At 52.3% G+C, this 25,254-nt stretch overlaps 8 protein-coding genes across 8 annotated transcripts; 3 read left to right on the top strand and 5 right to left on the bottom strand.

Moving 5' to 3' along the window:
• Window positions 1–2,292: 2,292 nt before the first annotated feature.
• On the bottom strand, window positions 2,293–3,530 carry BO66DRAFT_419459 (FMN-binding negative transcriptional regulator; the record flags this gene model as incomplete). Its single annotated transcript, XM_025649817.1, has 1 exon — window positions 2,293–3,530. Exon 1 carries the CDS (start codon window positions 3,118–3,120, stop codon window positions 2,293–2,295), a length of 828 nt encoding a protein of 275 aa, XP_025505299.1. The 5' UTR covers window positions 3,121–3,530.
• A 1,109-nt stretch (window positions 3,531–4,639) lies between these two features.
• BO66DRAFT_437099 (uncharacterized protein) lies at window positions 4,640–5,040 on the bottom strand (the record flags this gene model as incomplete). Its single annotated transcript, XM_025650964.1, has 2 exons — window positions 4,640–4,834; window positions 4,927–5,040. 2 exons carry the CDS (start codon window positions 5,038–5,040, stop codon window positions 4,640–4,642), a joined length of 309 nt encoding a protein of 102 aa, XP_025505298.1.
• A 1,189-nt stretch (window positions 5,041–6,229) lies between these two features.
• BO66DRAFT_282187 (uncharacterized protein) lies at window positions 6,230–6,604 on the bottom strand (the record flags this gene model as incomplete). The annotated part of the gene is made up of 1 exon (XM_025643076.1): window positions 6,230–6,604. A coding segment is annotated over one exon (375 nt), but the record flags the coding sequence as incomplete, so codon positions are not given.
• A 1,225-nt stretch (window positions 6,605–7,829) lies between these two features.
• BO66DRAFT_346727 (Zn(II)2Cys6 transcription factor) lies at window positions 7,830–9,479 on the bottom strand. Its single transcript, XM_025644590.1, has 3 exons — window positions 9,169–9,479; window positions 8,613–9,093; window positions 7,830–8,553 (listed from the first exon to the last, which is right to left on the bottom strand). The coding sequence occupies exons 1-3, from the start codon at window positions 9,318–9,320 to the stop codon at window positions 7,981–7,983; spliced, it is 1,206 nt and encodes a 401-aa protein (XP_025505296.1). The 5' UTR covers window positions 9,321–9,479; the 3' UTR covers window positions 7,830–7,980.
• A 169-nt stretch (window positions 9,480–9,648) lies between these two features.
• On the top strand, window positions 9,649–11,010 carry BO66DRAFT_390695 (NmrA-like family protein). Its single transcript, XM_025647080.1, has one exon. It carries the CDS (start codon window positions 9,894–9,896, stop codon window positions 10,605–10,607), a length of 714 nt encoding a protein of 237 aa, XP_025505295.1. The 5' UTR covers window positions 9,649–9,893; the 3' UTR covers window positions 10,608–11,010.
• A 413-nt stretch (window positions 11,011–11,423) lies between these two features.
• BO66DRAFT_371212 (GNAT family N-acetyltransferase) lies at window positions 11,424–12,092 on the top strand (the record flags this gene model as incomplete). The annotated part of the gene is made up of 1 exon (XM_025645441.1): window positions 11,424–12,092. The coding sequence occupies exon 1, from the start codon at window positions 11,583–11,585 to the stop codon at window positions 12,090–12,092; it is 510 nt and encodes a 169-aa protein (XP_025505294.1). The 5' UTR covers window positions 11,424–11,582.
• Window positions 12,093–12,164: 72 nt separating this feature from the next.
• On the bottom strand, window positions 12,165–14,015 carry BO66DRAFT_390694 (chitinase). Its single transcript, XM_025647079.1, has 4 exons — window positions 13,588–14,015; window positions 13,468–13,531; window positions 13,383–13,416; window positions 12,165–13,326 (listed from the first exon to the last, which is right to left on the bottom strand). The coding sequence occupies exons 1-4, from the start codon at window positions 13,927–13,929 to the stop codon at window positions 12,276–12,278; spliced, it is 1,491 nt and encodes a 496-aa protein (XP_025505293.1). The 5' UTR covers window positions 13,930–14,015; the 3' UTR covers window positions 12,165–12,275.
• A 935-nt stretch (window positions 14,016–14,950) lies between these two features.
• Window positions 14,951–16,847, top strand: BO66DRAFT_390692 (glycosyltransferase family 69 protein). Its single transcript, XM_025647078.1, has one exon. It carries the CDS (start codon window positions 15,365–15,367, stop codon window positions 16,694–16,696), a length of 1,332 nt encoding a protein of 443 aa, XP_025505292.1. The 5' UTR covers window positions 14,951–15,364; the 3' UTR covers window positions 16,697–16,847.
• The last annotated feature ends 8,407 nt before the right edge of the window (window positions 16,848–25,254 follow it).

Below are 25,254 nucleotides of genomic sequence, written 5' to 3'. Positions count from 1 at the left end.
GCTCAAATTGTCTGTTTCAGGGTCTTCTGCTGAACGAGTGGAAAGGACAGCCCCTGGGGAAAATGTCTTACGTACCCGAACTCCCCCAAATCCACCACCGCCCCTTTCTGACACGAACACCACATATCCATCCCGACAGCACGGAGTACGAAGCAATACATTCGATGATCCTATCAGTACAGTATATACCACCTCCTGGAATCTTTCAGCTGGTCGACCTTCGACACGAAGGTTTGCTTATCGGACTCGAATGACCGGGGGGAAAAACATCAATCCATGCCGGTATGCCGCGGTAATCGTTGGCCGTTGTATCTACGCTAGCCAGTAGTTACGGAGTACTGTGTAGGTACTAGGTACCTAGTTAGTGGGGAATCTAAGAGCAAAGGGCCAGGCGATCGACTGGCTGGATGGACGTTCCGTACAGCAGTATCCCTCACATACGTATCCAATGCCCTTCTCCCTTTATCCAACTGTGCAGCAGCGTCGGGTGGGAGAGTCCGAATATCTCCGTACCGCCCTTTCAAAGCATCACCTGCTGTCACCTTTGAAGTCATCGTCCGCCAACAGCTTCTCCTAGCTACTTACATATCACGGTCAGGTCGAAGGTTAGGGTTTCTACCTCCCTCGGGATATGACAGATACTCAGCCGTAGTTCAGGAATCCTTGCTCAAAGAAATTAAAGCCCCACCCGCAGGTTCACTGCAGTAGTTCTTGACCCATGCCCAGAGATCTTGTGGCTGTACGTAGAAGGCATTCTAGTCTCCTCCATATTTCAGTCCCAACTCACCTATACCACAGCGTCTTCCGCATCCCAACATTTCCCCTCATTCCCCGCCGTCGACCTTGAATTACGCGAGCATGTATCCAACTGGCCCAAAAGGCCAGCTACGAACCCACTCACGAACAACAAAAACAAAAACAATCAACAGCCGAGCAATGACCTCATTCTCCCAAAAATCGCTCAGAGAAAAGCCACGGGCTGGAAAGTGTGAAAACTAACTAACATCCCCGGCAAGTGGGGAATTATGACGCTATGGGCTCAATCTCCCACCAGGAACGCATTGAAGGCTGAAGCTATCCAAGGCGGTTTTGCTGTCTAGCGCCGTCCTCCGCCAGACTAAGAGGGTAGGGCCCAGACATCAACGGAAGTCTACAGCCAACAAGGTGTGTCCGGTGCTCGGATACGCTCCACCTTCATCCGAAAAGTGAGCCCCACTTCCATGATTTGCGAAAAAGAGGCGCCGTAACAGAACCACTGCACCTCCCCACAGGTGGCCCCCCCCGGGCCCCAATCATCAGGACTGAAGATCTACTGTGTAAACCCTGGGGTTGTTGGTTGCCTTGAAGGATCCTTGTCTAGTGTGAACGGACTCGGGGTTTCGGGAAAAACGGATCAGGTTCAAGCAATCTACACGACCGTCAGCTGAGACTGAGAGCAAAAGAATGTCGCATCCATTTATCCGATCCGCTGTGCATGGCTGAGTGGTTTTGTCCGTGGGCGATCAGTGGCCACTGGCAACCAGCCTGCCGTTCTGTTCTGACGGATCAACAAATGATAATCGGTCAACCGCACAAGCCGCCAATCGGTAGGGATGACGTTGTCGGTGACGGATGGCAGCCACTGGGCAGTTCAGCCTTACTCGGAAACTTCCGTCGGACCGTCTACGAGACATGGATGCTTTCGATGTTTTCAGGTTTGGATGTTTAAGCCTCTCGCGTTCACCTCCGCCCGATGAAGTCTCACAAAACATTGAGGGCGATAGTACTAGCTTCATGTAGCGACTGACAGAGGGCCTAACAATATGGTATGCATTCAACCTCTCCCTCTATTCTTGACCCCATAGTCACTGGGTTCATCTCACACTGAAATGGTTCAACCACATGGCTCAAACAATGTGCGTTTACTAAATAGCCCAACGTCATCTCGACAGTAACCTTCTCAGAAAGATAATGCCGGCGACTGCCGTGAGATCTTCTCAGAGTGTTCCCACCTGTTTGCAAGCTAGTAAAGCGATGTACAATACGATATTGGCTTCAGATTCCAACAAGCGTTTGCTGACCTTCACAATTTAACGCAATAAACATACCCTCCTGACGTTTAAAACCAGCGAGGCTCTAATGCACATTCCTCCATCAGCAAATAACGAGGATCTCGCCAAGCGAATCCACAATCTACTCGAGCCCATACACATATGGCACCAAATCGCAACACAGACCCAATGAACCCCATAAATCAGCATCCCAGTATCAGTTTAACTCCTGTTGTACAATACACAGCCCAGCCCGCACAGATCAAACCTCCCCCTCCCTGGCCCCAACCCTCTCCTTCTTCTTCAACTCCATCAACTCCGCCCTCTCCCTCACCGTCCCCGCGACCCCCAACCCAGTCTCCCCCCCCAACGCCTCAAACCCCCTGATCACCCCCTCGCGATCCCCCTTCCCCATCTCCTGACTCATCTTCACCTTGCCCTGCAACCGCTCAATGCGGATCTCAATCCCGATGATATTCTTCTTCAGCAACTCGACATAGCTGACCGGCGCATCCGCCACCGCCCACGGCTTCTCGTACCCCATGATCCGCGTCTCCGCCTCGCGCGACAGATCCTCCACCTGCCGCTGTAGGTAGGCGCCCGTCGCGTCGGCTTTGCTGTCGCAGTACACCCGGACCCTGCCGTACACCTGGGCGGCCGAGTAGTTCCAGGTCGGCACCACCTTGCCGGTGGCGGGCTTGGTCTCGGTGTAGAATTTGGGCGTCACGTAGTGGTGGTGGGGGCCGTTGAAGAGGACAAGCACCTCGTCGGGGAGCTCGAGGGCCCCGCTGCTATTGCTGGCGGCTTGGTGGGCGGCGAGCGCCTCCATCAGGGCCTTGGCTTGCGGGTTCTGTTTGGCCATGTGGCCGCGGAGGGTGCCGAGGTGGGTGGTGGGTTCGGCAGCGGCGGCGGCATCGGTGACGGGCGGAAGAGACTCGGGCACGTCGAGGACGAAAGGGATGTGGCTGGTTTGGAGGAGCGGGTGGGCCGGGGATTGGATGGCGGTCGTGAAGATGCCCAGCGGGTTGTCGCGGATGAGTTGGTGGAGGTAGGCGATGCTGGATTCGGCGTGGATGGCGCGGAGATACATCTTGTTGTTTCTTGTTGAGGTGGTTTTGGTGGTGGTGAGGAAGAGAGGCGGGGTGGGTGCCGGGTTTGATTTAGAATGAAAGCTGTCTCAGGAGGATACTGGCTTCTTATAGTCTAATGAACTTGCATCAAGTGGCTCTGACAGAATGATTTCCCATGGGGTTTTTGTGATTCAATTGTGAGTAGGCCCAGCGGGCTGTCTTATTGACAAGCCCCCCCGCAGACCGCAGACCGTTATCGCCTATCGCGTGAGGTTCTTAGGCTGGTGAGTCAGATTTCCAACTGGCCTGATTGGTAGACTGCGCCGAGGCCCGCGGAAAAACAATGTCACTGCGTGCAACTGCGGAGTAGTCTCGCGTAAGTATGTCTTCTTTGGGCGCTTGGCCCAAGGTGATTGGGGCTTGGACAGAGAATCGTTCCAGAAAGTCTTGAAAATGTTTATGGTTAAGGTAACTTATACCTTAATAGCTGGATTCAAGGTTGTTGATCTAAGGGAGAAATACTTATTGCTAGGGGCGCTAGTACTCTCTCGGATTAGTGACTGAGTAAATTCGCCGTGCGGAAAGCAAGACAGCCAATCGGAGATGGCTCTATTTCGATGACGCTTGCCCGTTTGGGAATGTATCGGGAGTGGGCCAGGGATCAATAGATCTATAATATTGTGGACTGCATGCAGATATTTGACTGTCTGATATAGTTCACTGCTGCAGTGAAACTGAGCACATATCTGCTACATAATTGCACATTCTTGGACTTCATTATCTGCATCGCTCTTTATCCTGCCTTTTCTTCTTGATCTGTTCCCGATAGAAGACCGCCCAGGGAACATCAATTCTACATCAACCTGTTATCATTGTCACCGTAGAAAATGTTTTCTTGGCAGAAGACTTATATCTCACACTGTGGGCGCTGAGATTGCAAGGGAGTCGTCACCAGAAGGTGTTTACATTGCAGTTGGCGTGACTGAGCCATAAGCGCTCAAAAAGATATACCATTTCGGCTTTCGCTGATCTTAAAGAAGATCTCGCAGAAAGACCCTAAATAGCGTCTTTCGACTTGCGATCGCTCACTTCAGATCAACCATCGGAAATGCAAGATTGCAGCCGAATGCTGGCTCAATCCCTAGCGAGCAACATCTATTTCAAAGCATTGAAGGTGATCAGATCAATTCAACCCGCATTGAGATGTCGCTACCGCCACCATCCCCCCCGCCAAAGAGAGACCGTTCGCGCCGTCACCAACACCCACACTCCCAGGTGCAGTGGGAATACATTTAGACCTCCGGCCAGTCACTCGGTACTACCCCTTCCACGCACGAGACTTGACACAACAATCGCAGTCAGCAAACCTACAGCAGCCACCCCGCGGCCGGCACGCCTGTGCCTCCTTCCCATAGGGCTCCAGTTTCTTAGCCATCTTCGAAGCTGCCCGGATCCAAGCACCCTTCACCGGGTACTCGTCACTCAGTGCCTTGACTTCTGCCAGTTCGTCCGTAGTTGCGCCGAGACGGTGTGGGATTCCTACATGAGCTGGTTCCGTTGCATCGAGTGGTCTTTTGTCGAGTGGGGAATAGAGTCCTTGAGGTCTCGAGCTTCGTCAATTTGTGCCGTTAACCGGGCATGGCGCCGAACCAGAGCGCGAGCCTCAGCCACGAGCGCGTGTTTCTTCTGGAGGTAGTCGAGTCGCAAGGCCCGCTCCGAGTCGGGGGTTTGGACCTTTAGCGACTAAGCTGATTAAGGCGAGGAGGGCTCCTTCACAGTAAGCCTCGAGGGCCCTCCCATAGGTCAGTCCCAGCATGCGCAAAGACCATGGTCGCCGTCGTGACGAGAGCGCACAGAAGCCCAACGAGCATTCCCAAGATCGCAAAGGTGAGGGCCATCAGTAGTAGCACCAGCAGCAGCCATATCACTGCATCCAGCATCTTTTGCAGTTGTGTGCTCGTCTGGGAGATCCGTGGGGCAAAGGTCGACTGTGAATTTGGCGGAAGTGGAAGACAAAAAGAGGGGGATGTCGGAGACAGATTCGAAGACCGGACCAGAGGAACAGATGGCAAACAGACATTGAAATTAAGGTCCAGGGTGTCAGGAAGTCTTAGATCACATCAAAAAAAAGCTCTTCTGAGATCTCATGCGATAAGAACCCGGGAACAATCTCAGCTGAGAGTCATCGGCCAACCCCAACCGAGAACAAATCGGTGTTCCCATAGAGCACATGTCTCCTCTGCACCCTACATCTCAATTCCTGAGACATGAACATCTTAGAGACCTGAGGTGCTCCACAGACAACACTAATATAGCCTACAAATTCAGCCCGCACAAAGAAAGCTAACAGTAAATAGCCACTTCTTCCTTCCTTCTTATTTCCATGTGGGCTGTAATCCGAGTTGTCAGCGAGCATAAAACAGAATACTCACTGGGCATTGACTGAAGCAGTTATAGGGCAACCTATAGTCCCGATCATAGCGCTTTGCGAAGTGATCCACAAAGGCCAAGCTTAACGCTGAGACAACTCTCGGTGGTCCTGCCCGGTCAGTTATCAGAGACCCACGGCCGAGGCTTTGGGCTATTACCTACTCAGAAGAAACATCGGCTACCTCGGGATATTGCGGACATCCCTGGTAAAGCGTATTCTTTATAGAACCTCTCGAGAAGAAATGAGATGACCTTTACAAGTGTTCAGCTAATGCATATGACCAAGAACAGAGGTAATTTCATTGTGCAGCTGGAGGCTTAGGAAGCCCTAGCCAAGCTAATCATCTGTTAGTGGAAAGAGGTATTGACTTGCGACGATGAAAAAGGGTAACTCAAAGTTTCGATTCTCGTGTCCCAAATTCTTCAAATATCGCTGTATCAAGTATGTAGTCAACAAGTCTACCACACATCGTAATCTACATCAAATAACACCCGACACTGGCTACCTAGCCAACCGATCACCGACCTAAACCATCACAGGGCGAAGCCGGAAAATCGACCCAACCCCCGGGCCCAACGGCAACATCCCAGTCCTAGGTAGCCCAAACCCTCACTCCCAATTTAAACAGACTCATAGTTCCCCCGGTAGCGCTTCACAACCGTGAACGTGCTGTCCGACGTGCAAGTATTCCCAGGGATGGTAACCTCGCCACTGCAGGTGCCGGTGATGCCGGCGCTGATGCCGATGAAGTCGAGGGACTCCTTGGCCTTGCCGGGGTAGGCGGTGCCGTCGGGGTCGTAGGCGCTGCAGAGCTTGGGGCTGCCGTCGAAGGCGGACTCGCAGCCGAAGGTCCAGGTGCCCGTGAAGCAGTCGGAGGTGTACTGCACCTTCTCGCTGTTGTCCATGCAGGGCGCGTAGCCGCCGGGGTCGGCGTTGTTGTAGATGGTGTTGCCGTCGTCGTCGGTCAGGGTGAAGCCCTGGGAGTAGCCGCTGCCGGCGCCCTGGATGTCGCTGTAGGAGTCGGCGGCGTAGAGGAAGTGGATGATGTCGGTGGTCGCGACGACGGTGGAGGCCGTGGCGCACAGGGTGAGGAGGAGGGGTTTGGCGAGCATTTTGCAGGTTTTTCTTTTTCTTTTTTTGTTTTGCTTTTGGAAGGATAAGAGAGATGGACTTGACTTGGGATGAAAGGAAGGAGGAGAATTGAGATGGTGGTTTGTGTGATGATCGAGGGAAGTGTCTGAGAGGATTGGGGGGTATTTATATTCATGCTGCGCCTATATAAGGAGCGTAAACTGCGAGCCTCATCCGTCTTTCCGGGGCGTGGTGGAGAAGGTTTTCACGATTTCGTCAGAGAAATCATGTACAACAACTTGGAAGGCCATGCGGGACCGTTTTGGGGGCCAGAGAACGGATCTATTGCGGCGGCTAGAATTAACTTGGTCAAGCGGGATCATCTCCCCCCGTTCTCTATTACCCAATGCACCCTGACGCTGATGAGTGAGTCTCGAAGACTTCCCTTTGCGGGCAGCCAGCCTCATCTCCCCCGAAATTGCGGAGTTGCAGCCTCGTCGGTGTGGGGTGCTTGTCCCACCAAGCTTTCGCGAGGTGGCCATTGAAGGCTTGGTAGGTGGGGCCTGGAGGCTTAGCTGGAACTGGGGCAAATCCTTGAGGTCTTCCATCGCTAGATCCTGCTCGCTATACCTGCTTCTTGAGTAGAACATTAGCCATGAGCTATTGCTTGATATATACTACTTGCTGTTTATGATCTGCTTTCCAAAACGGGTTTGGCAGAAGGAAGAGACTAAGCCGAGGACTCAAATGATGGCTTGTATTAGGGTGGCATACATACCAACAGCACAATGGCTACGATGTAAGTGTCTTTCAAAGTCCTCGTTTCACGGAGCAGAAGGGTTATCTGCTGCTTGGTTGAAAGCTGATGTCCATTGGGTTCTGTGTCCGCTATAGCAATTAGGTTGCGCAGGGTGAGCAGCATGATACCGACGGCACAGATTAACGCTGCAGTGAAATTACTTGTTCTTTATTGTCATATTGTCACCTGAGGAGGCTCATGATCGTTCATTTTCCTGCCAAGGGAGGTAGCTCGTTCCATCAGAGCCCCAGTTTGTCGAGGCTGCCAAGAGTCAATGGGTCTCCTGATTAAAGTGTCAGGGGTGCCGATCTCGGAGATATCAATTAGCGTATAGCCTCAGGCAGGATGACTGTGGGGCCTGAGGCGGAGTCCATTTATCAGGTATCTAGGTTTTCTAACAATTCCCATCATAACAATGCTGACATGAGTTAGATATCATGGAAATGTAGGTCAAGAGACAAACACCTTTCTCTATGCTAACTCCTCCATACCAGTGTCGATATTCTTGACATTAATTAGGGTATATCGTCAAACTCGTGGTCAAATGATCCAAGTCACTCAGCTGGATATCAAACCAAATCAACCGACGAGCATCTCCAGAACATCAGCAGAATTCGAGATCCACTCCACTTCCAAAGTGTCATGTGGGCTATGGCGAAAAACATCTTCGGTCGCAACAGAGAGCCATTCTGCTTTGCCCACCGCATTCCACAACGGGGTATTCCGTGGCCAGGGAAATTGCAGATCGCGTACTTTAAGGACTCCGCTTGCTGGCTCTGCCATGTCTGCAACGTCCCGACTACTAGTCTGTTTGTTTGCACCGCTGAACGCTCTGCAAACTTTGAACAGCGTCAAGTTGAATCGTTTGACCTCCTCGATGCTCACCCACACATAGGTCGCTGGGTCATCCTGGCAGTAACGATTGAGCATGTTAGGATAATACAGCAGGCCCAGCTTCTTGCAACTCGCGACCAGCCTCTCCAGCAGGTCGCGGTCAGGGGGTGCAAGGGAAGGCTTGAGGTCCGGGCCAAGCACTTCACCGCCCTGGGACAGCCCAGCGAAGATTATGTGGAGCAAGATGGCCTGGTATGTCGGGATGGGCCACGAACAAGCACTGCATCCATCCTCTAAGCTCGAGGCATCCCATACCGCCTACGGAATTCCCCATCAGTCGAATACACTTCTAGTGCAGGAGGTTCTGAGTCACATACTGTCTGTTCGCGAATGGCGGAGTCAAGGACCTGGTGCAGATCCATTGCTTTGGACTGTGTGTCCTTCTCCCGACTCAGCCACAGACCTATGACAACCATGGATTGCACCAGCAAGGGCGTCTCATACTCGCTGAACGAACCCCGGTGAATGAAGGGCCAGTGAGGGTGAAACAGCTTGAAATACAGACCGAGATAGTGATTCTCCTTTGCGGAGCGGTTCGCCTTGGGTCGGAGGGACAGCGATCGCAACGGCATGGATTTCGGACCCGACGCGCGCTTGGAGTTGTCACCAGGCTGTACATCAATCTGTCGGTGGTGCTCAAGAGAACAGGAAATCCTACGATGTAGGCAGTTGCTACATGGTGGTCCACCGCGGCACCGGATCTTCAGATTTCGACACAGTGTGCAGGCGTGTTTGGTGGGAGGTTCCGCCGGTTCTTTGGTGACATGCACCTTTTGCATGTGTCGCTGGAGTGTATCACTATCGTTCTCAGCGTTGACTCTTTTCATTGACTGGATACATGGGAGGGAGTATAGTAGGCAAGTCACTTCTTACCGCCGGCTAAATGTCTGAGCACAAATCGAGCACTGCGGAAGCTGACGGCGGGTATGTTGCGCCTCATGACGATGGCGATGCTCCCTCCGTTGGTAGCTCGAGCTGCAGCCCGGAAATCGACACTTGTATGTTTTGAAAGGAATCGAGAGCATCTTGCTGATTTGTCAGATATTCCAGGACTTATGAAAGATAATCAATGGCATTATCGGCTCGAGAATACACCGTTAAGGTGAGCGTAGGGACAAGCAGACCTTTCCATAAGGGTTTGGTGGCTTACCCCTGATATGATCAACAATACCTAGCTTAGTAAAGTGTCTTGAAGGAATAAGTTAGATGATGAGACAATTCTGTCGTATGGTCAAAGACACATGCTCATGGATTTGGCACGCCACTGCCGAGGGCCCCACTCTGTCCGGAGTGCCCACCCCGCGCGGGCATCGGCATGCCCACCTTGCTCGGAGTGCCCGCCTGGATCACTCAGCTTGGTATCCGGCGATAGGTATTGTGCTCTTAAATGTGAATCGTGAGATTTCGGTTTCTGAAGTTCTTTGTTCTTTGAAATGAATCGACAAAATGATTACCTGAGCAATGTCTAATCATCAAACCACAACACAGCTACAAGTACTGCACTGGTCGCTGGCCTTGATAGCCGCAATGCCCATCATCCAACTCCATTCTACTCCGCGAAGCAAACTACATCTTCCCCATCTCTTCATAACCAAACAATGACCCCCTCAATCCTCATCGCCGGCGCGACCGGCAACACCGGCCGGAACGTCGTCAAAACCCTATCCCAACTGCTAGCAACGACCGACACCCTCCCCCACCACCGCATCCTCGCCCTCACCCGCTCCCCCCAGAGCGCGATCGCGCAGCAGCTCGCCCAGCTACCCGGCGTGGAGATCCACGAGCAGAACTGGGTCGAGCTGACCCCATCCTGGCTCCAAGAACACGGCGTGGACCGCGCGTTCCTCGCGGCGCACAACCAACCCCACCAATTCGCCGAGGAATCGAGCTTCCACGTCGCCGCCCTGCGCGCCGGGGTCCGGTACGTGGTGCGCATCTCGACGACGGCCGCGAACGTCCGCCCGGACTGCGACGCCTACTACGCCCGGGCCCACTGGGCCATCGAGGACCTCCTGCGCGCCCCGGAGTTCCACGGCCTGCAGTGGACCTCCCTCCAGCCGAACATCTTTGCGGGGCTGTGGCTTGCCTCCGCCGCGGAGTTCATCCAGCAGTCCCGTCGGAACGGCAGGCAGGGGACGCTGCGGCTGATGGTCTCCGAGACGGCGCCGGTGGGCATCGTCAATCCCGAGGAGGTGGGCGCCCTGGCGGCGCACCTTCTGGTCCAGGCGGACCCGGCGGTGCACAACCGGGCCCGGTATGGTCAACGGGCCGGCGGATGTCTCCGGGCGAGAGATCGTGCGGATGGTGGGTGAGCGGATCGGGGCGCCGGTCGAGAGAGTCTGCTATGAGGACTTGTCGGGTCTCGAGGCGTACCTCGAGCGAGAGTCTATGGGGGCTCCGCAGTCTTCGCGGAATGTGATCGCGTCTGTCAAGCACGCGCTCAGGACGGCGTGGGAGGGGAAGTGTGCTGCTTCTACGACGAGCCGGGAGGTGCTGGAGATTGCGGCGCCGACGCGGACACCGGTCCAGGTTCTGGACGATTTGCTGAGGGAGTAGAGGGAGAAATCGCTGGTTTATCGGTGGTGGTGGATCCCATACGTTTTCCTCACCTTGTGTCGAATGGCCATCTCTGCTCATTTGATTGATTGGAAGTACTGTACAGTGCAGCTTGCTAGTGGTTAGGAGGTCAAACCCATGCTATCAACAAATCCGCCAGGCAATCCAAGTATGAATCTAATTCTCCGAAAACAATCACGTAGAACCTCTAGCATGGCGGAAGTACTCGAGTAGAAACATGATCATTCTTGTCGGCGGGGATATGTCAGCGCCCTCGGCAAACCAAGCGGACACTGCAGACCTGACCGCCTACCTAGTACTTCCGACACTCAGCAGCAAGCTTAGCAGTTGATAGAAAATAAAAACGGATTCTTTATTAATTCGAAGAGTAATTAGATTTCTCCAGAGCATTAAGGTAAGATTAGTGATGATATGGCGAAAAGAACAAGCAAAAGAAAGTTCAACAGGCATTCCAATCGATCCCCATCCTTTCAAAGCACTACAATACGCAAGCGGATAGGAGACCCCTCGTAAGCCAAAGATTTTAGCAACAGCACAACAACGCCGACTAAGAGATTTCAGAAAAGAGAAACACACCACTAAACTCCGAAACCCACAACTTACCCATACAACCACCAACCTCGGGCAACCCCAATGCACATCCACTAAACAATCAATCCCTACCAACCACCTCAAACAACTCACATCCTCCATCCTCCCCCTTTAGAAAAATGCTCTGGCGCCCCCTCCACCCCACCGACCTCCCCGCCCTAGAAACAATCGCCAACCAAATCCACCAATCCCTCCCGGAGCGCCCGGAGATCTTCGCCGAGCGCATCCGCCTCTTCCCGGAAGGCTGCTGGGCCCTTGAAGCCGGGGGCGACGGCCAACTGGTCGGGTACGCGATCTCGCACCCGATCCGCGCGGGCCAGCCGCCGGCGCTGGACACGCTGCTGGGGCGGATCGCGCCGAACGCGGACCAGTATTACATCCACGATGTGGCGGTCCTCCCCGGGGTGCGCGGACGGGGGCTTGCGGCGGAGGGGGTGCGGCGGCTGCTGGAGGTAGCGGGGCGGTACAGGTATCAGACTACGGGGTTGGTGTCGGTTTATGGCACGGAGGGGTTTTGGGGACGGTTTGGATTCCGGGTTGTGGAGGTGGGGGAGGAGTTGAGGGGGAAGGTGGCCGGGTATGGCGGGGAGGCGGTTTTTCTTGTTAGGAGAGATGGGGAAGGGGAGTAGAGGGGTTTGTTTGATGTGATGTGTGATGTGGGATTATTGTCTATGTGTGGCTGCTTGATTTGGGCTCAGTTGGTGTATTGCTGGACATGTTGCAAGCTTGTAGGATTCACTATTCAATGTACACAGATCTGCATCACTCGACACGCCGTTCACATCGGTCGATAGCTCGCTCGTGCCGAACAATTACTCAAACCCCCTCTTCAGGTTCTCGAACCGACTCAACGGATAGTTTAGCGTGTTCGGGCTCCGATCCAGATCCCCCGACCGCATAAATTCGTTCACCGTCGTCCGGATCAAGCTCCGCTCATGCCCGACGGGATGATCCCCGCTCAGCTCCCACCACATGGCGCCCCCCAACCCCCTCCGCTTGATGTACTCGACCTTCATCGCCGCCACCTGCGGCGTATCGTAACTGACCACCTTCCGCTCCCCGGGCGCATGACTCCAACTCGCCAACAGATTGCTGTCCACAAACTCCTGATGTCCCGCCGGCGGCAGGGCTTTGTAATCCCACACGCCGTTCTCCCACGACCCCTCTCCGACCCCCTGGAACGGCCGCCCGGGACCCTCCGTGTTCTCAAATGCGCGCCCGTACAACGGCATCCCGAATATGATCTTGTTCGGATGCACCCCCTGCGAGACGTACGCGTGCACCGCGCGATCCGCACTGAAGGGGGTCAACCGCTCGTGACCCGGTGGCGCGGGGAAGACATTCGCCTGGTGGCCCGCGTGTGCGTCCCAGCTACCCGCGAAGTCGTAGCACATCAGGTTCCAGAAGTCGAGGTAGGGGTCCATGTCGCGGATGCGGAGCTTGGAGAAGTGGGTGGGGCCGCAGGGGGCGGCGATGGTCAGGAGCAGCCGCGAGGGGAGGCGGAGGTGGGCCGCGTAGCGGTCGAGCTCGCAGCGGGTCTCCTGCAGCAACAGCACGAAGTTGGCGGCTTGCTGCGGGTCCGCCGGATATTCCCAGTCGATGTCGATGCCGTCAAACCCCAAGTCGGCGAGGAGGTGCACGGCGCTCCGGGCGAAGGTTTGGCGGCCCTCGGGCGTGGAGGCCGGCTGGGCGAAGTTGGCGCTGTAGGTCCAGCCGCCGATCGATAGGAGGGTTTTGAGGTGGCGGTGCTGCTTCTTGAGGAGGAAGAGCTGTTTAATGCAGCCGTAGGCGTTGGTGTTGGGTTCGTCCCAGCTGTCGCTGGGGTAGTGCTTTTCGAGGTCGGAGTAGGTGTCTGTTAGAAATCTGGGAGGGAAGGTATTAGATCTAAGAAGAGATAGACAGGATATTGGTGGTTGTACACTTCACCCGTGGGTCGGATGTTTGCGAAGGAATCTGATGTTTGTTAGTGGGTGTGTAGCTCCTGGTACGTTTTGGGCTTCATACATAGGATGTGTGTGATATACTCGGCTGGAATGTCCTGAGGCTGGTAGTTACGACCATAGACACCCTGCAGACAGGTCAGATAATATATCGACGAGTCACTCTATAACGGCTAAGACATACCCAATTGGTGAAGTATGCAACTGTCTTGTAGGCGGGCCCCTGCGGAACGCCAGGAGCGGGTGGCGGAACCATCTGCGGGGGAATCGGAGGAGCACGTGTTATGTTGTAGCTTGGGGCCGGAGCTGAAGGACTCCCTAGATCACGAGAAGCCGGGTCTGCGGCCTGAGCTTGCGGCTCATTTCTAGGAGCTTGACCCGAAGGGATCTGCAGCTCCTGGCCTGGATAGATGAGATCCGGGTTGGTGAGTTGCGGGTTGGCGGCTTTGAGGGCATCTAGAGTGACGCCATGGTCTTGAGCGATTTTCCACAAGGTATCTCCGCTAGCAATGGTGTAGGTAGACATTTTGCAGGAAGTTCAATTGATATTTGGGAAAGGTAGGATAGTTGGAGAAGGAAAGAGAGAGAGAATGACGATGAGGCGGAAGAAAGACCGGACGGCGGTTCAGGCACCAACTGCACTCAACCTTAATTCTTTATTTATCGAGGGGTTAGCTTAATGAGGCTTAGCCCGAGGTCATGTCCCGCTTGCCTCTTACAGTAACGTCGCGGCTTTTGTGCCTCAGGCGAGAATTAATGCCCTGTTGCCTCAGTTCTCGTCATAGGATCTGATTCTCAGCCACACCTGGTCATAGTGGTGACTGCAATGATCATCACTATCTCGGCTACAATCGTGTGGAGCGGCTGATCATTCGATCGCCAGCAACCGCATTTTGTGGATTTGTTGTCGGTAGCAGGATTGACTGTAATAATGGCTTTGACATGTAATGCTGACCGATTGACAACAAAGATGAGAGCTCTCATCACCCCTGTACCTTGCATGGAGACATCCAATGCTGCAGTTGCGGAACCGAAGCAGCCTCTCCTGCTCCTGAATGCTGAGGATGGTGTACCAGCCCCTGGCCCCCACCTTATATTACATCCGATGCGCTAGTCTTTCGGGGATGATATTACGTATGTCTCAGATTACGGCCCCTCAATCCCAGCTTGGCCTTAAATTGTAGACTTTGATGTGTACAAACAGCGGTCGGATGGGCTGTGCATTGAGGACGGCCGGGGCGGGCTGAGAAACAGATGTCTTGGCAATTGGCAAGTCTCGCAGATGATTATTCTGTATCGCTCGCAGAGAGATCAAGAAATCTTCACATGGGACGCAGTGGATTTAGTGAAAAGCATGCAAGCATGCAAGTACGCAAGCATACAAGCATTCAAGCAAGGAGTTGTTGAGCATTGCAGAAAGCCGGGAGATCCGATGATCCATCGACTAGTCCTATTCGGACCATCACGTGTCGGCAATCCGCCCGAGAGTTCATTTGACAGTTTCAGAGTTTGAGATCATTGGAATTCCACATTCTTCGGGAGATAATCTCAATCTCAAGGATTGCCTTTACCGAGTCATCCTGATCCACCTGTTCCCCCCTAATGATGACGCCCCCATCACCTCATTTTGGCTGGCATCAAATGGTGCCGCTGATCCAGTCGCAGTGATTGGCTTCCCTGCCAGTTAGGCAGCTGCGCAAATCAGGAATGGCAAAAGGCCCACGCGTACCATCACCGGAGGGTTCCACCACTAAGGCTGACTGCGTGCGTGCGCCATGAGGAGAAGAAATCATCCCAGCGACCACTTTCTTCGGGGGTTTTCCCTCCTTTGTCCACTTCTCCTCTATTTATCTTATCCGGTCCCTCACTCCATAATGCAGAACCTTCTCTCTTCTCGCACGGCTTGATTTTTGCCACCCAACAATCTTCCCTCCCACCCTATATGCATTCTTCCAGTTGAGATGAACCTCCACCAGGTGCAATGGCACCTTGCTCGAGCGGCCATGCTGATGGCCGCTCTGTGCCTCGTCCTCTACCTCTACGCAAACCGCAATGGCGCCTCTACGGCCAATGACGGCCTGGTGGTCGACGATGTCAAAGCCGTGGTTCCTGCCCTCTCCGCCTGCGACGATTTCGACCCCGCCACCGTATCGCTTGACCTCCACGGTACCTTGAACGCCAAAGCTCCAATCAATGGCAGCGCAGTCGACGACTTTGTGTGCTCGATAGTGAAGCACAACATGAAACAAACCGCCCATCTCGATTGTCCTCTCAACATCAGCCTTCGTTATGATAGCCTCCGCGTGCAACCGAGCTGGGGTAGCGCCAACCCCAAGGTCAAATACTTCTTCGCCCTCGACCTATACCAAGCCGCCCACATTCTCATGCCCCTGATGGGCGCGATTCTGGATACTATGCGCTTCATTGGGCCTCAGTACTGTGCTCTTTCCATCGTCGAAGGTCGATCCACCGATGGCACGTACGATATTCTTGTCGCTCTGGAACGCGAGCTCGCTGCGATGGGCGTGCGATACTTTCTGGGAACAAACGATCTGAACCCCAAGGCGGAGGGCGAGGATCGCATCAAGGACCTGGCCATTCTGCGCAATCAAGCGATTGCCCCGCTGGTCGCTGCCGGCACGGGCAAGTTCAGCCCGTACGCCGCCGATACGCTGATTGTCTTCGTTAACGATATCGTCCTGTGCACGGAGGACCTTCTTGAGCTGATCTACCAACATCAGAATCAAGATGCGCAGATGACCTGCGCATTCGACTGGAACGCGGGCGGTGGCTCCTTCTACGACTCCTGGGTATCCCGTTCGATGTCCGGCAACCTCTTCTTTGAGATTACCCACGACGCGCGGTACTGGATCGCCAAGGATATGTTCTTTGATGACAACTACAATGCGGAGCGCTATGGGCGAGGTCTCCCCGTGCAGGTCTACTCATGCTGGGGCGGCATGGTGACCCTCAACGCGGCGCCGTTTGTGCAGAAATCCGTCACGTTCCGCAGCTCCGAACCAGGCGAGTGCTACATGGGGGAGCCCATGACGCTGGCCAAGGACCTCTGGAGAGCGGGCTTGGGCAAGATTCAGGCTGTGTCCAGCATCAATGTCGCCTACGAGTACAAGTCGGCCCGCGAGGCCAAGGAGACCTACAAATATGTGCACCAGATCATTCGACGGGAGAAGTACACGAAGGGGCCGGAACTGATCGAGTGGCAGCCGGAGCCACCGCCGCGGGTCAAGTGCATGCCCTGGTTCAATAACCAATATTGGGTCGACCCGATGTAAATAGTATCTGTGATACCAAGCGTATATATCTTTTTCTGCATGTTCAGCTCCGTGTGATTTTTACGGCCACAACCAGGGCTTGCTACTGGCGCAGTAATGAACTTTGTGCTAGTTGCTGCTCTGAATTATAGAATTATATACAAGAAATTTGACTTTACCTTGCTTGTTCATTCAGGTTAGCAGTACGTGGTTATTTGAAAGAGCAATAGGATGGGAGGGGTAATGTAGTTCGTTTCCCGTATGCGATGAAAAAGAGAAGGCGGATATATGCCTGACCTTATAGATCGCGTTGATGAGTTACCAAAGAACAAACAATGTAGTTGCCATCTAATCATAGCGTCTCTTGTCTGCTTCTACGACACGTTCGTATTGCAGACTTTAGGAAATACTCAGCAAGGCTAGGGCACGATTCACAACAACTGATAGTCGACATTCCTCTATAGAAATTGCCTTCCAAATGGAGAACCCCGTTCAATGAGACTATACAGTGAATAAGCAAGGCATTCTTTCAAGTAGTCTCAACTGATCAACCAGACAGTCACCTTGAGCACCAACTCTTCACCCACAGTCTGAGAACAATACACTGTCTCTGTAGCTCTTGTTCTCCAACCCATCCCATTCACCTTCCCATTCATACCAGGCCCATTCACAGTACTCTCTCTGAGCTGGTTCCGGTCTTGAATCAGTACTTTCTTCTTTTTTTAAAGTCAAGGCTCCCTCCTACTTCCTTCTTTCTTCCGCCGTCCACCTTCCACCGTCTCCCTTCCATCCAAGCTACCGTGACCCAACATCAGGACTTATACAGTCCAAGTCCAGGATTTCAGTTCCCAGTCAGTCTTCTTATCCACCACCCTTCCCATTCCCTTACATACACTAGTATCCAGACACACGTCTTACCCAAGACTCTACTGATGGGATCTATTCCATCGTCTATCTCGGGATTCGAGTATTGATTTCGGGATTCGCTCAACATACTCCATTCATGAGAGAGATGCCCTGAGTCCTGGTCAAGAAGGATTTGCTCCTCGACCATCTCAACAGTCATACATGGGTGTTCATCTATCTGATAGGCGACTTTCAAACTGTGTCAACATCACTCGCTTGTTTAACCTATTCCAATGTCTTGGCCAATTATCAGGAAGGTCGTCTACGAGACATCGGTAAAGATGCCTCTAGAAATTCCCTCCTCGAAATGGCTGTAGGTGACCGACCATTTACTTCCTACGAACCTGCCCGATGGATACCTAGTTAGCTCCTTCACCAAGGTCAACAAGGATTCGATGATTGGCGCTTCACTTTTGTGGTTCAAAGCTTCTGCAACTACTACCGGGATGCATCGTACAGCGGAACATTTACTACTGCTCACTATAACTCTGGAGACAATCTGAGGCAGCATAACACGGTCAGAGCGAATGCGGAACAGTCCAGTGCAATGCCACATGAATGAGCTGACGTTAACAGAGGAATGGTAACGTGGCAATGGCTATCTTAACTTTGTCACAGATGATCGCAAGACAGATTATTGGCGTCCCTATGTAGGACAATCGGAAAATCCTAAGAATCGGGTCCTGCAGCACCTTGTGGCTATCATTAAGGGGGACGACAGTACGCTGCACAATCACATAGTGGCGTAAGAGGACGGACACCGGGCAACCAACTTCATTAAACTATGGACTCTATTCTGGCCAGATCATATCAGTTGTCATATTCCGATGGTATTTGCGAACACCCTGGAGATGTATAGAGGCTAACTCTATATAACAAAAGAAGGCGGGTGAAAGAAGAAAGGCAGGGGCTTATGCAAGGGGCTACAGCCCAACTCAAGCGCCGGGGCACGGTCGGAATTGCTATCGATGCACTGGAAAAGGCTGTGGTCCCAGCAGCGAGAACTGTTCTCGATGCGCCATGTCTACCTCGCAAGGGAATCCTCGCTTTATCGCCTATAACTGATAGGAACTGGAAAAGAGTACATAAATTGACTTTGTGACCAACGATTCGGATGGAAATCGGCATGCTTTCTATAATGAGTCAGGAACAGGAACCGCACACGAGGGCAGATGTGGAGTATGGGGTCGATACATGACCCATAAAGCAGGCCTGTATACATCCAAGAATGCCCTTGCTACCGCCCAAAGGACCGTCGCTGTCGCCAAGCAAAAGACCGCGGTCTTCCAGAATTAGGCATTTGGAGAATAAGCATTGGCAGTGCTATAAAAAGCGAAGCGTGCAAGTTCTGTCCCTATTTTTCTCCTCCCTCTCTTTCTTTCCTGTCTTTTTCTCTTTCTTCTCTTCCCATATCCCGATCTTCAAAAACGACACTGCTCTAAGTTATCCCGGTCTATGTACTCACTCATCTAATAAAACTTCGCAGGTGTTTTCTACGGCGAAGCGACACACGGAGTCTTAGATCAGTAAAGCTAACCTTGCTCTCTTGGCCCCAGCTAACCTTAGTATCTATACCTTGCCAGGCCAACCCATCCACTCCTATCTAATCTCTGCAGATAATAATCTTCTCCTATATACTCTACTGCAGTGTAAGTCTTCCTCTCCCTCTCCTTCCCCTCCTATACTCTGCCTACTCTGTCTTGTTTGTAACCCTGGACTCATAGCTTGGGTTTTGCTTTGCTAGGGATAATAATATTATTCTCCAACACCCATGCTAGTCGCCCTTTCGCGCCCTTCTGCCCATGGCAATCCACCACTCAGCCTTCCCTCCAGGTTGTGGCCGACTTGAACAAACAGCTTGCTGAGATTTTTGGGCTCAACTGGCCTTTTGACAATGCCGACCTTGAAGATGCTATCTCTAGTACTGACACCACTGACACCCTGGTAGAGATTACCGAGATGGTAACCTATTTCGCGGCGAATGCTTTAGAGCGTGGTACAGCCTCAAGTGTCCTTGACACCTGCACTCATATTCTTGATCTAGTCCTCGAGTGTATCCGCCTTCGCCTCCCTCGGCCTGATCACTGCAGGGGTAAAGTCTACATTCCGCTTGACACTAGAGGGTATATCTGCTGTTGCTTTTGATACCAGGACCACTTTGTTCATCCGCCGCCAAAAAGCATCAACCGTCGTCTGAATGCCTGGTGGCCCTATGCTATGTCTGAATTTCGGCTCACAAGCACAAGATAACCTACCCGGGTGGACCCGCGTGACTCTGGGTTCCTTCCTGGCTAAGGTAGGCACTGCCTACCTAGTATCGCCAGCTGTACACACATTGTCGTCGATGGTGACAGTCAAGAATGGCGGGAGAAAGGCCATTTAGTGTTCCTCTCTCCAGGTACCATTCCCCCAGGGTCTAGATAAGCTATACTCACACCAAGGATACCGCACGGAGACTAAGTGAGTGCATAACCCCGAAGAATTGAGGACTTGTACTTGATATATAATGGAGTCAAAAGAAGTTCGAAAATTTGGCTCTTATGGAGTTGGCAGGATGCTCTGATGCGGCAAGACAGTGTCAAGAAGTCGCGGGACCATTCCGTGATCCTAGTGAAAATCCCGAGGCACTGACGATCCGGGACATTTCAATCTCTGTTCGAAAAGATTTGAGAAACGAAGAATCCAAATGGGAAAAACCATTTACAAATCTCCAATTTTGCCAAGATACTGTTCAGTGCAACATTATGTTCGATCTTTTGATCATCTTGCCGCCATATGGTTAGGATATTGCGAACCTACACAGCCTACACAACCTACACAACCTACACAGATCGCTCCCGGCTGTATGGCCCTATATCCCAGCGTCTACCATAATGGCTAACTCTAACGAATCAGAACCCGCAAGTCCAAACGTGAACACGAACTACTACAGGAACAACGAGCAAGATAGCTAAGAACGATAAGAAAGCCAATACTTATCAGCACGACCAAGGGAAAGGTGCAGATGCGTCAGATGCTATGGAAGTGAATGACCTAGCTTCATGGCTTGGAATGACACCAAACTCTTGAAGTATTGCGGTCCGACAGCGTCCGTATTCTCTAAAGCATCTTCAGAAGATTGATAAGTTGTTTCAGACTGAGACACGCGTCTCACCCACTAGCCAGACCCGTGATATTCCGACTTAGCGCCACTAATCATCCAAGCGATCGAGAGATCGATAGATACTACATTTTGCAACCAAGCCCCTTAGGTACCCAGATCTCACAAGGCGACAAAGGCCCCGAAGAGAGCGAAACACAAGACACGTGACCGACATCTATCAAGCCAGAACCATCACCTACAGACAACCAACGTTGGCCTCTACCAGGCACCAGATAGCGACGCCTGGGCACTTCTGCCTATCTGCAAGCTATCGACCGGAGATCGAAGCAAAAGCGTCCCCCAGCAGACTTCGACCAGCAAGGAAACTTGCCCATCCAGACGGTCTACACCATCTTTTAGACAGCCAGCACCACCGTCTACCAAGACGAACGAGAACTTCCGAGCTGACCCTTTACGGCACGGGAAGAGCTAATCGAAACAAATGGTGCGAGATCCCTTCTTCCCCAAAGACCAGAAGAATCAGGAGCTTATGATACCGTCCACGATTCGGAATCGCTAAATTGTTGCGTCCTGATTGGATGTTGCGAGATGATAATGAGCTATACAATAGGTCAACAGGTCGATTGTTGAAGAAGAGGAAAGTGACAAGGAGCCATTTTTCGATTGGTCCTCTTCGCCACCTAGGCCTGCGCGACGAGAGGTAGAGGAAGCGGAAATCGAGTCCCTACAGCCGGATGATGAGCAGTACGATTCGAAATCAAGCTCCCACATTCCGCAACATGGCCACAAAAGAAATAGATTGCAAACGCTCGCCTATGCTAGTTGCTTGACGCAATAGTCGATGTACTACTTTCCTTGCCTTTGAAGGAGCGACTACTAAGATGAGTTTAGGTTCCGGGCTGCTGCAGCCACTATGACTCTCCACCGTGGCCTTTGGAAGTCTGGACTCACAATTCTGATCGAAGATACAGAAATTGGCTGCTAGTGGCCGGGATGGGTAAGCAGGAACTTTGCGATGATTAAGCCTCGCTCAAGACAACTTCTCTCACCCGCGAACTCAACTTTATGACACCACCTTTTGTCCTTAGAGTTGCCAGGCACAAAATCTTCGGCATGGTCACAGAAGCATCAAAATTTGGGGTCACTATCACGAAGTCAAATGCCGCGCTCCAGGTCAGGCCAGGGAACCCTAGCTCAAGCTGAAGAGAGTCACATTCTGCACGGCTGAGGTATTTCAGGGCGGGGAGCGGCCGGTGGTCATTCTCGACCTGGTGATCACCAACAGTCCGGGCTTTGTCTTAGACCGCACGCGCCTGAAAGTCAGCACCAGCTGTGCGCAGTGTGGGATGTTTATCCTAGCCTGCATCAATGTGAAACTGCATATAGGTGCTACCGTTTGCAAACTCAATCGAGGCAGCTTTTTTATCTGAGACTTGCACAACGACAATGACCGCGATAAAAAGCTAATACAGTGAGCAAAACACATCCCGAGTTCGCTGAGGACAATAATCTTTCCTTGTACCCCGGAGTTAGTAGTTCTCGTTCTGAGAGCTCAATAAGCCGGTTTTCCTCTTGGCAGACCAAGTCTTTTCGGGACTTTGTTCTAGGTCTCCCGTCGAATAATATGCAGCACTTGGATCCCACCCTGCCGGGCTCTTGCTGTTTTAGAGCACACTGGCTGGATGTTCAATGCGGAATAGAGCTAGATCGTTATCGAACTCTTCAAAGCAGTGATGCAAATGGAGCTCGAAATGCTCGGTCTTCCTTTCGATGCCTCATCTCCAGCGTCATTACAATCATCATACAGTTGCGATGAACAGTTGCGATGAACAGTTGCGAGGATTGCCCACGTCCACATTTTCACTATACTCATCAAGTATTACCCACATAATCACCGCGGGAAGTTTTGCTGCTCTAGGACCGAAGGATTATCATCGAGGACTTGAACCGTTGGCTGAGAACGTCGTGGAGTGGTACAATAGGTGGAGATTCATGATTGGGCCATCGATCACTGAGAGCACTCCGGACGAGGAGTGGACCTATGTTGCGAGAGTGCTATACACCTGGAGAGACATCTTTGTTACTGATATTCGCGACATGCCGATCACACGTTTTATTGAGCATCAGATCCCTACCCGCAGAGACGCACGCCCGGTTGCAGCCAAGTTGGAGCTATACACGCAAGAGAAAACCGATTGGCAAATGGAGAACTTGCCCAAGATGGTAGACGCGGGTATCATTATTCCCTGCGTGTCGCCGTGGTCGTCACGGACCAAATTTCCTCGCAAATCGTCGGGAGCATTGAGAATGGTTCACCAGTATATAGCAATACATGACGCCACCATCAAGATGAACTACCCGATGAGACGGATTGAACCCAGCTTAAATCGGTTGAGTGCGGCAAAGTTGAAAGTCTTTTGCAAAGCCGATGCTTCAAATGGGTACTGGGAAACCGAAAACCTTTCCCTTTCCTTTCACCGAACCCTTCATGTCAGACGAATACCTCAGAAAATTTGAGGAAGAGTGTCGTCGCAGATACGAGCGAGCCCTCCGAGCAGAGCAGGAAATTCGAGAAGAGGCGGAGTGGAGAAAGATTAGGCGAGCACTTTCTCAAAACATTCAAATGACCCCTGCGAAACGGGCAGTGCCGTTGAAGAGAGAGCATGCATATTCAGGAAGCTATCATAGTGGCGAGGACTGTTATCCAGCACCATGAGCCAATATGCGCTCTTTCTGGCTACCGATACTAAGCTCAAAGGGCTTACAGGGTAAAGGGGAGAAACTACCGGATTTCGGTAGGGGCTCACTCCATCCGTGAAGCTTGGAAGCCATCGAGATTCCTCATCGGTGGGCACATGGTCCATGATCCTGTGGTCTGATGCACAACTCGATGCTGATCCTTTCTTGCCGTACCAAGACCTTGATGGTTCGTCGGGTTGTAACCTACACAAGCAACAAATGGGAGCGATATCGCTCACAACCGCTCAGGAAGCCATTGACACTTCTGCTGCGAGTGGTCGAACCCTAGATCTGAACAGATTCATGGCACACGTGAGCTAGGACCACACAGGCGGAAGGGAACCGCGGCGCTATCTCAAATTCTTCTATTCTTTCTGATGCGGTTTTTGGCTCAAGGGTTCTTGTTTCAGTGAAGCCCAGAGGCGACAGGCGAAACTAAGCTACCGTTTCTCATGGGGAATGTCTAAGAGCCAAGTGCGATTAAGAGCGCGTTCTGTCGATCTTCCGCCTTTACGGAACTGATGGCAAGTCTGTCAGGCAAAATACCCGACGTCCTTCCGGCCGTGACTTCTTTACTGGCTGACAAACAAGGATGGAGAACTTGGCTTCATGTCATCAAAACACACCTCCGCTTTCACCGTGCCGAAGGCCTACTCGACGTGTCACTCCCATGCTCGAAGCCGGGATAAACCCACTTTGACACGTGGGAGAGATGGTCAGTGCTGGTGGGAGGAGGTAGCTTAAAGCACGATATCACGTCAATTCACGGAGAATATCGGCCTGTTGTCACACCTCGAGTACGCAGAGAATAGGCAGGACTTGGTCCTGGAAAGGATGAGATCGATTCTGACTCGTTTGTCCCCCCCCCCAAACCATTCTCTGGGCCGCGATGTCAATGTCTCCGAACAGCTGGTCTTCTTTCCTGCTCTTCCACGACGGAAGATTTCTAATTCCTATAATACGGGATTTCAATACGCATACGATGGCATGACTACTACGCTCACTGTGAATCCGATCCTGACACCCTCCAGTACAGCAATGAGATAATCCGACATCCGCCACTAATTCCATACCAGTCGCTGCTCAGATTGAGGCAGACGTTGGGAAACGATGAGGTTGGAGTTCGTGAAGCCTGATTTCGAGGAATATACGAAGACGACTTTGCCTTTGAATTGAAGAATTTCAGAAAGGAGGAGCAAGCACTTGGGACGGTGCCAAGGGTCATGCGAAGCTGGCTGTTGTGGAGCAACCAGCCAGACTATAGGAACTTTTTCTCCCAATCGAAAGGGCTCGTTGCTCTCTCTCTCTCTCTAGTCAATCATATCTTCATTTGTTCTTTCCCGGAGGGACTGGACTGATAGTACAGCTCGGAGTCAAATTGAAAGCCGGCTAAGAATTGTAGATAGAGCTCTCTCGTAATCCTCATCTATTGTGGGATCGTGCCGAGCTTTGACATAGCTGAAGTAGAACAACGCCTACGTTGATCTGCCATTGCCTAACAGTAGAGAGATGCACACTGTACACTGAGTAGAGACTCTGCAGTATATATACAAACCTCCAAGACCTTGACCTAAGCCTCACCTAGTGCATAAAAAGTAAGTAAAACAGACTACCACAAGAACGACCCCTGCGCAACCCCCTCATCGACCATCCACCCGCCCAGCCCCTCCAAATCCAACCCGAACATAGCATCAGACGTCTAACAACCCACGAATCAGTAACCAGCAACCAACCCCTTCTCCCTCAAAAGAAACACAAGGGCACAGCGGATGGTAAAGCGAAAACTCACCAAAAGATCCAAATCCCAATCCCCCATCGACCCCACCCCCAC

This window comes from Aspergillus aculeatinus (assembly GCF_003184765.1).
Source record: "Aspergillus aculeatinus CBS 121060 unplaced genomic scaffold BO66scaffold_16, whole genome shotgun sequence".
NCBI lineage: Eukaryota > Fungi > Ascomycota > Eurotiomycetes > Eurotiales > Aspergillaceae > Aspergillus > Aspergillus aculeatinus.
This window is presented reverse-complemented; position numbering and strand designations above follow the sequence as displayed.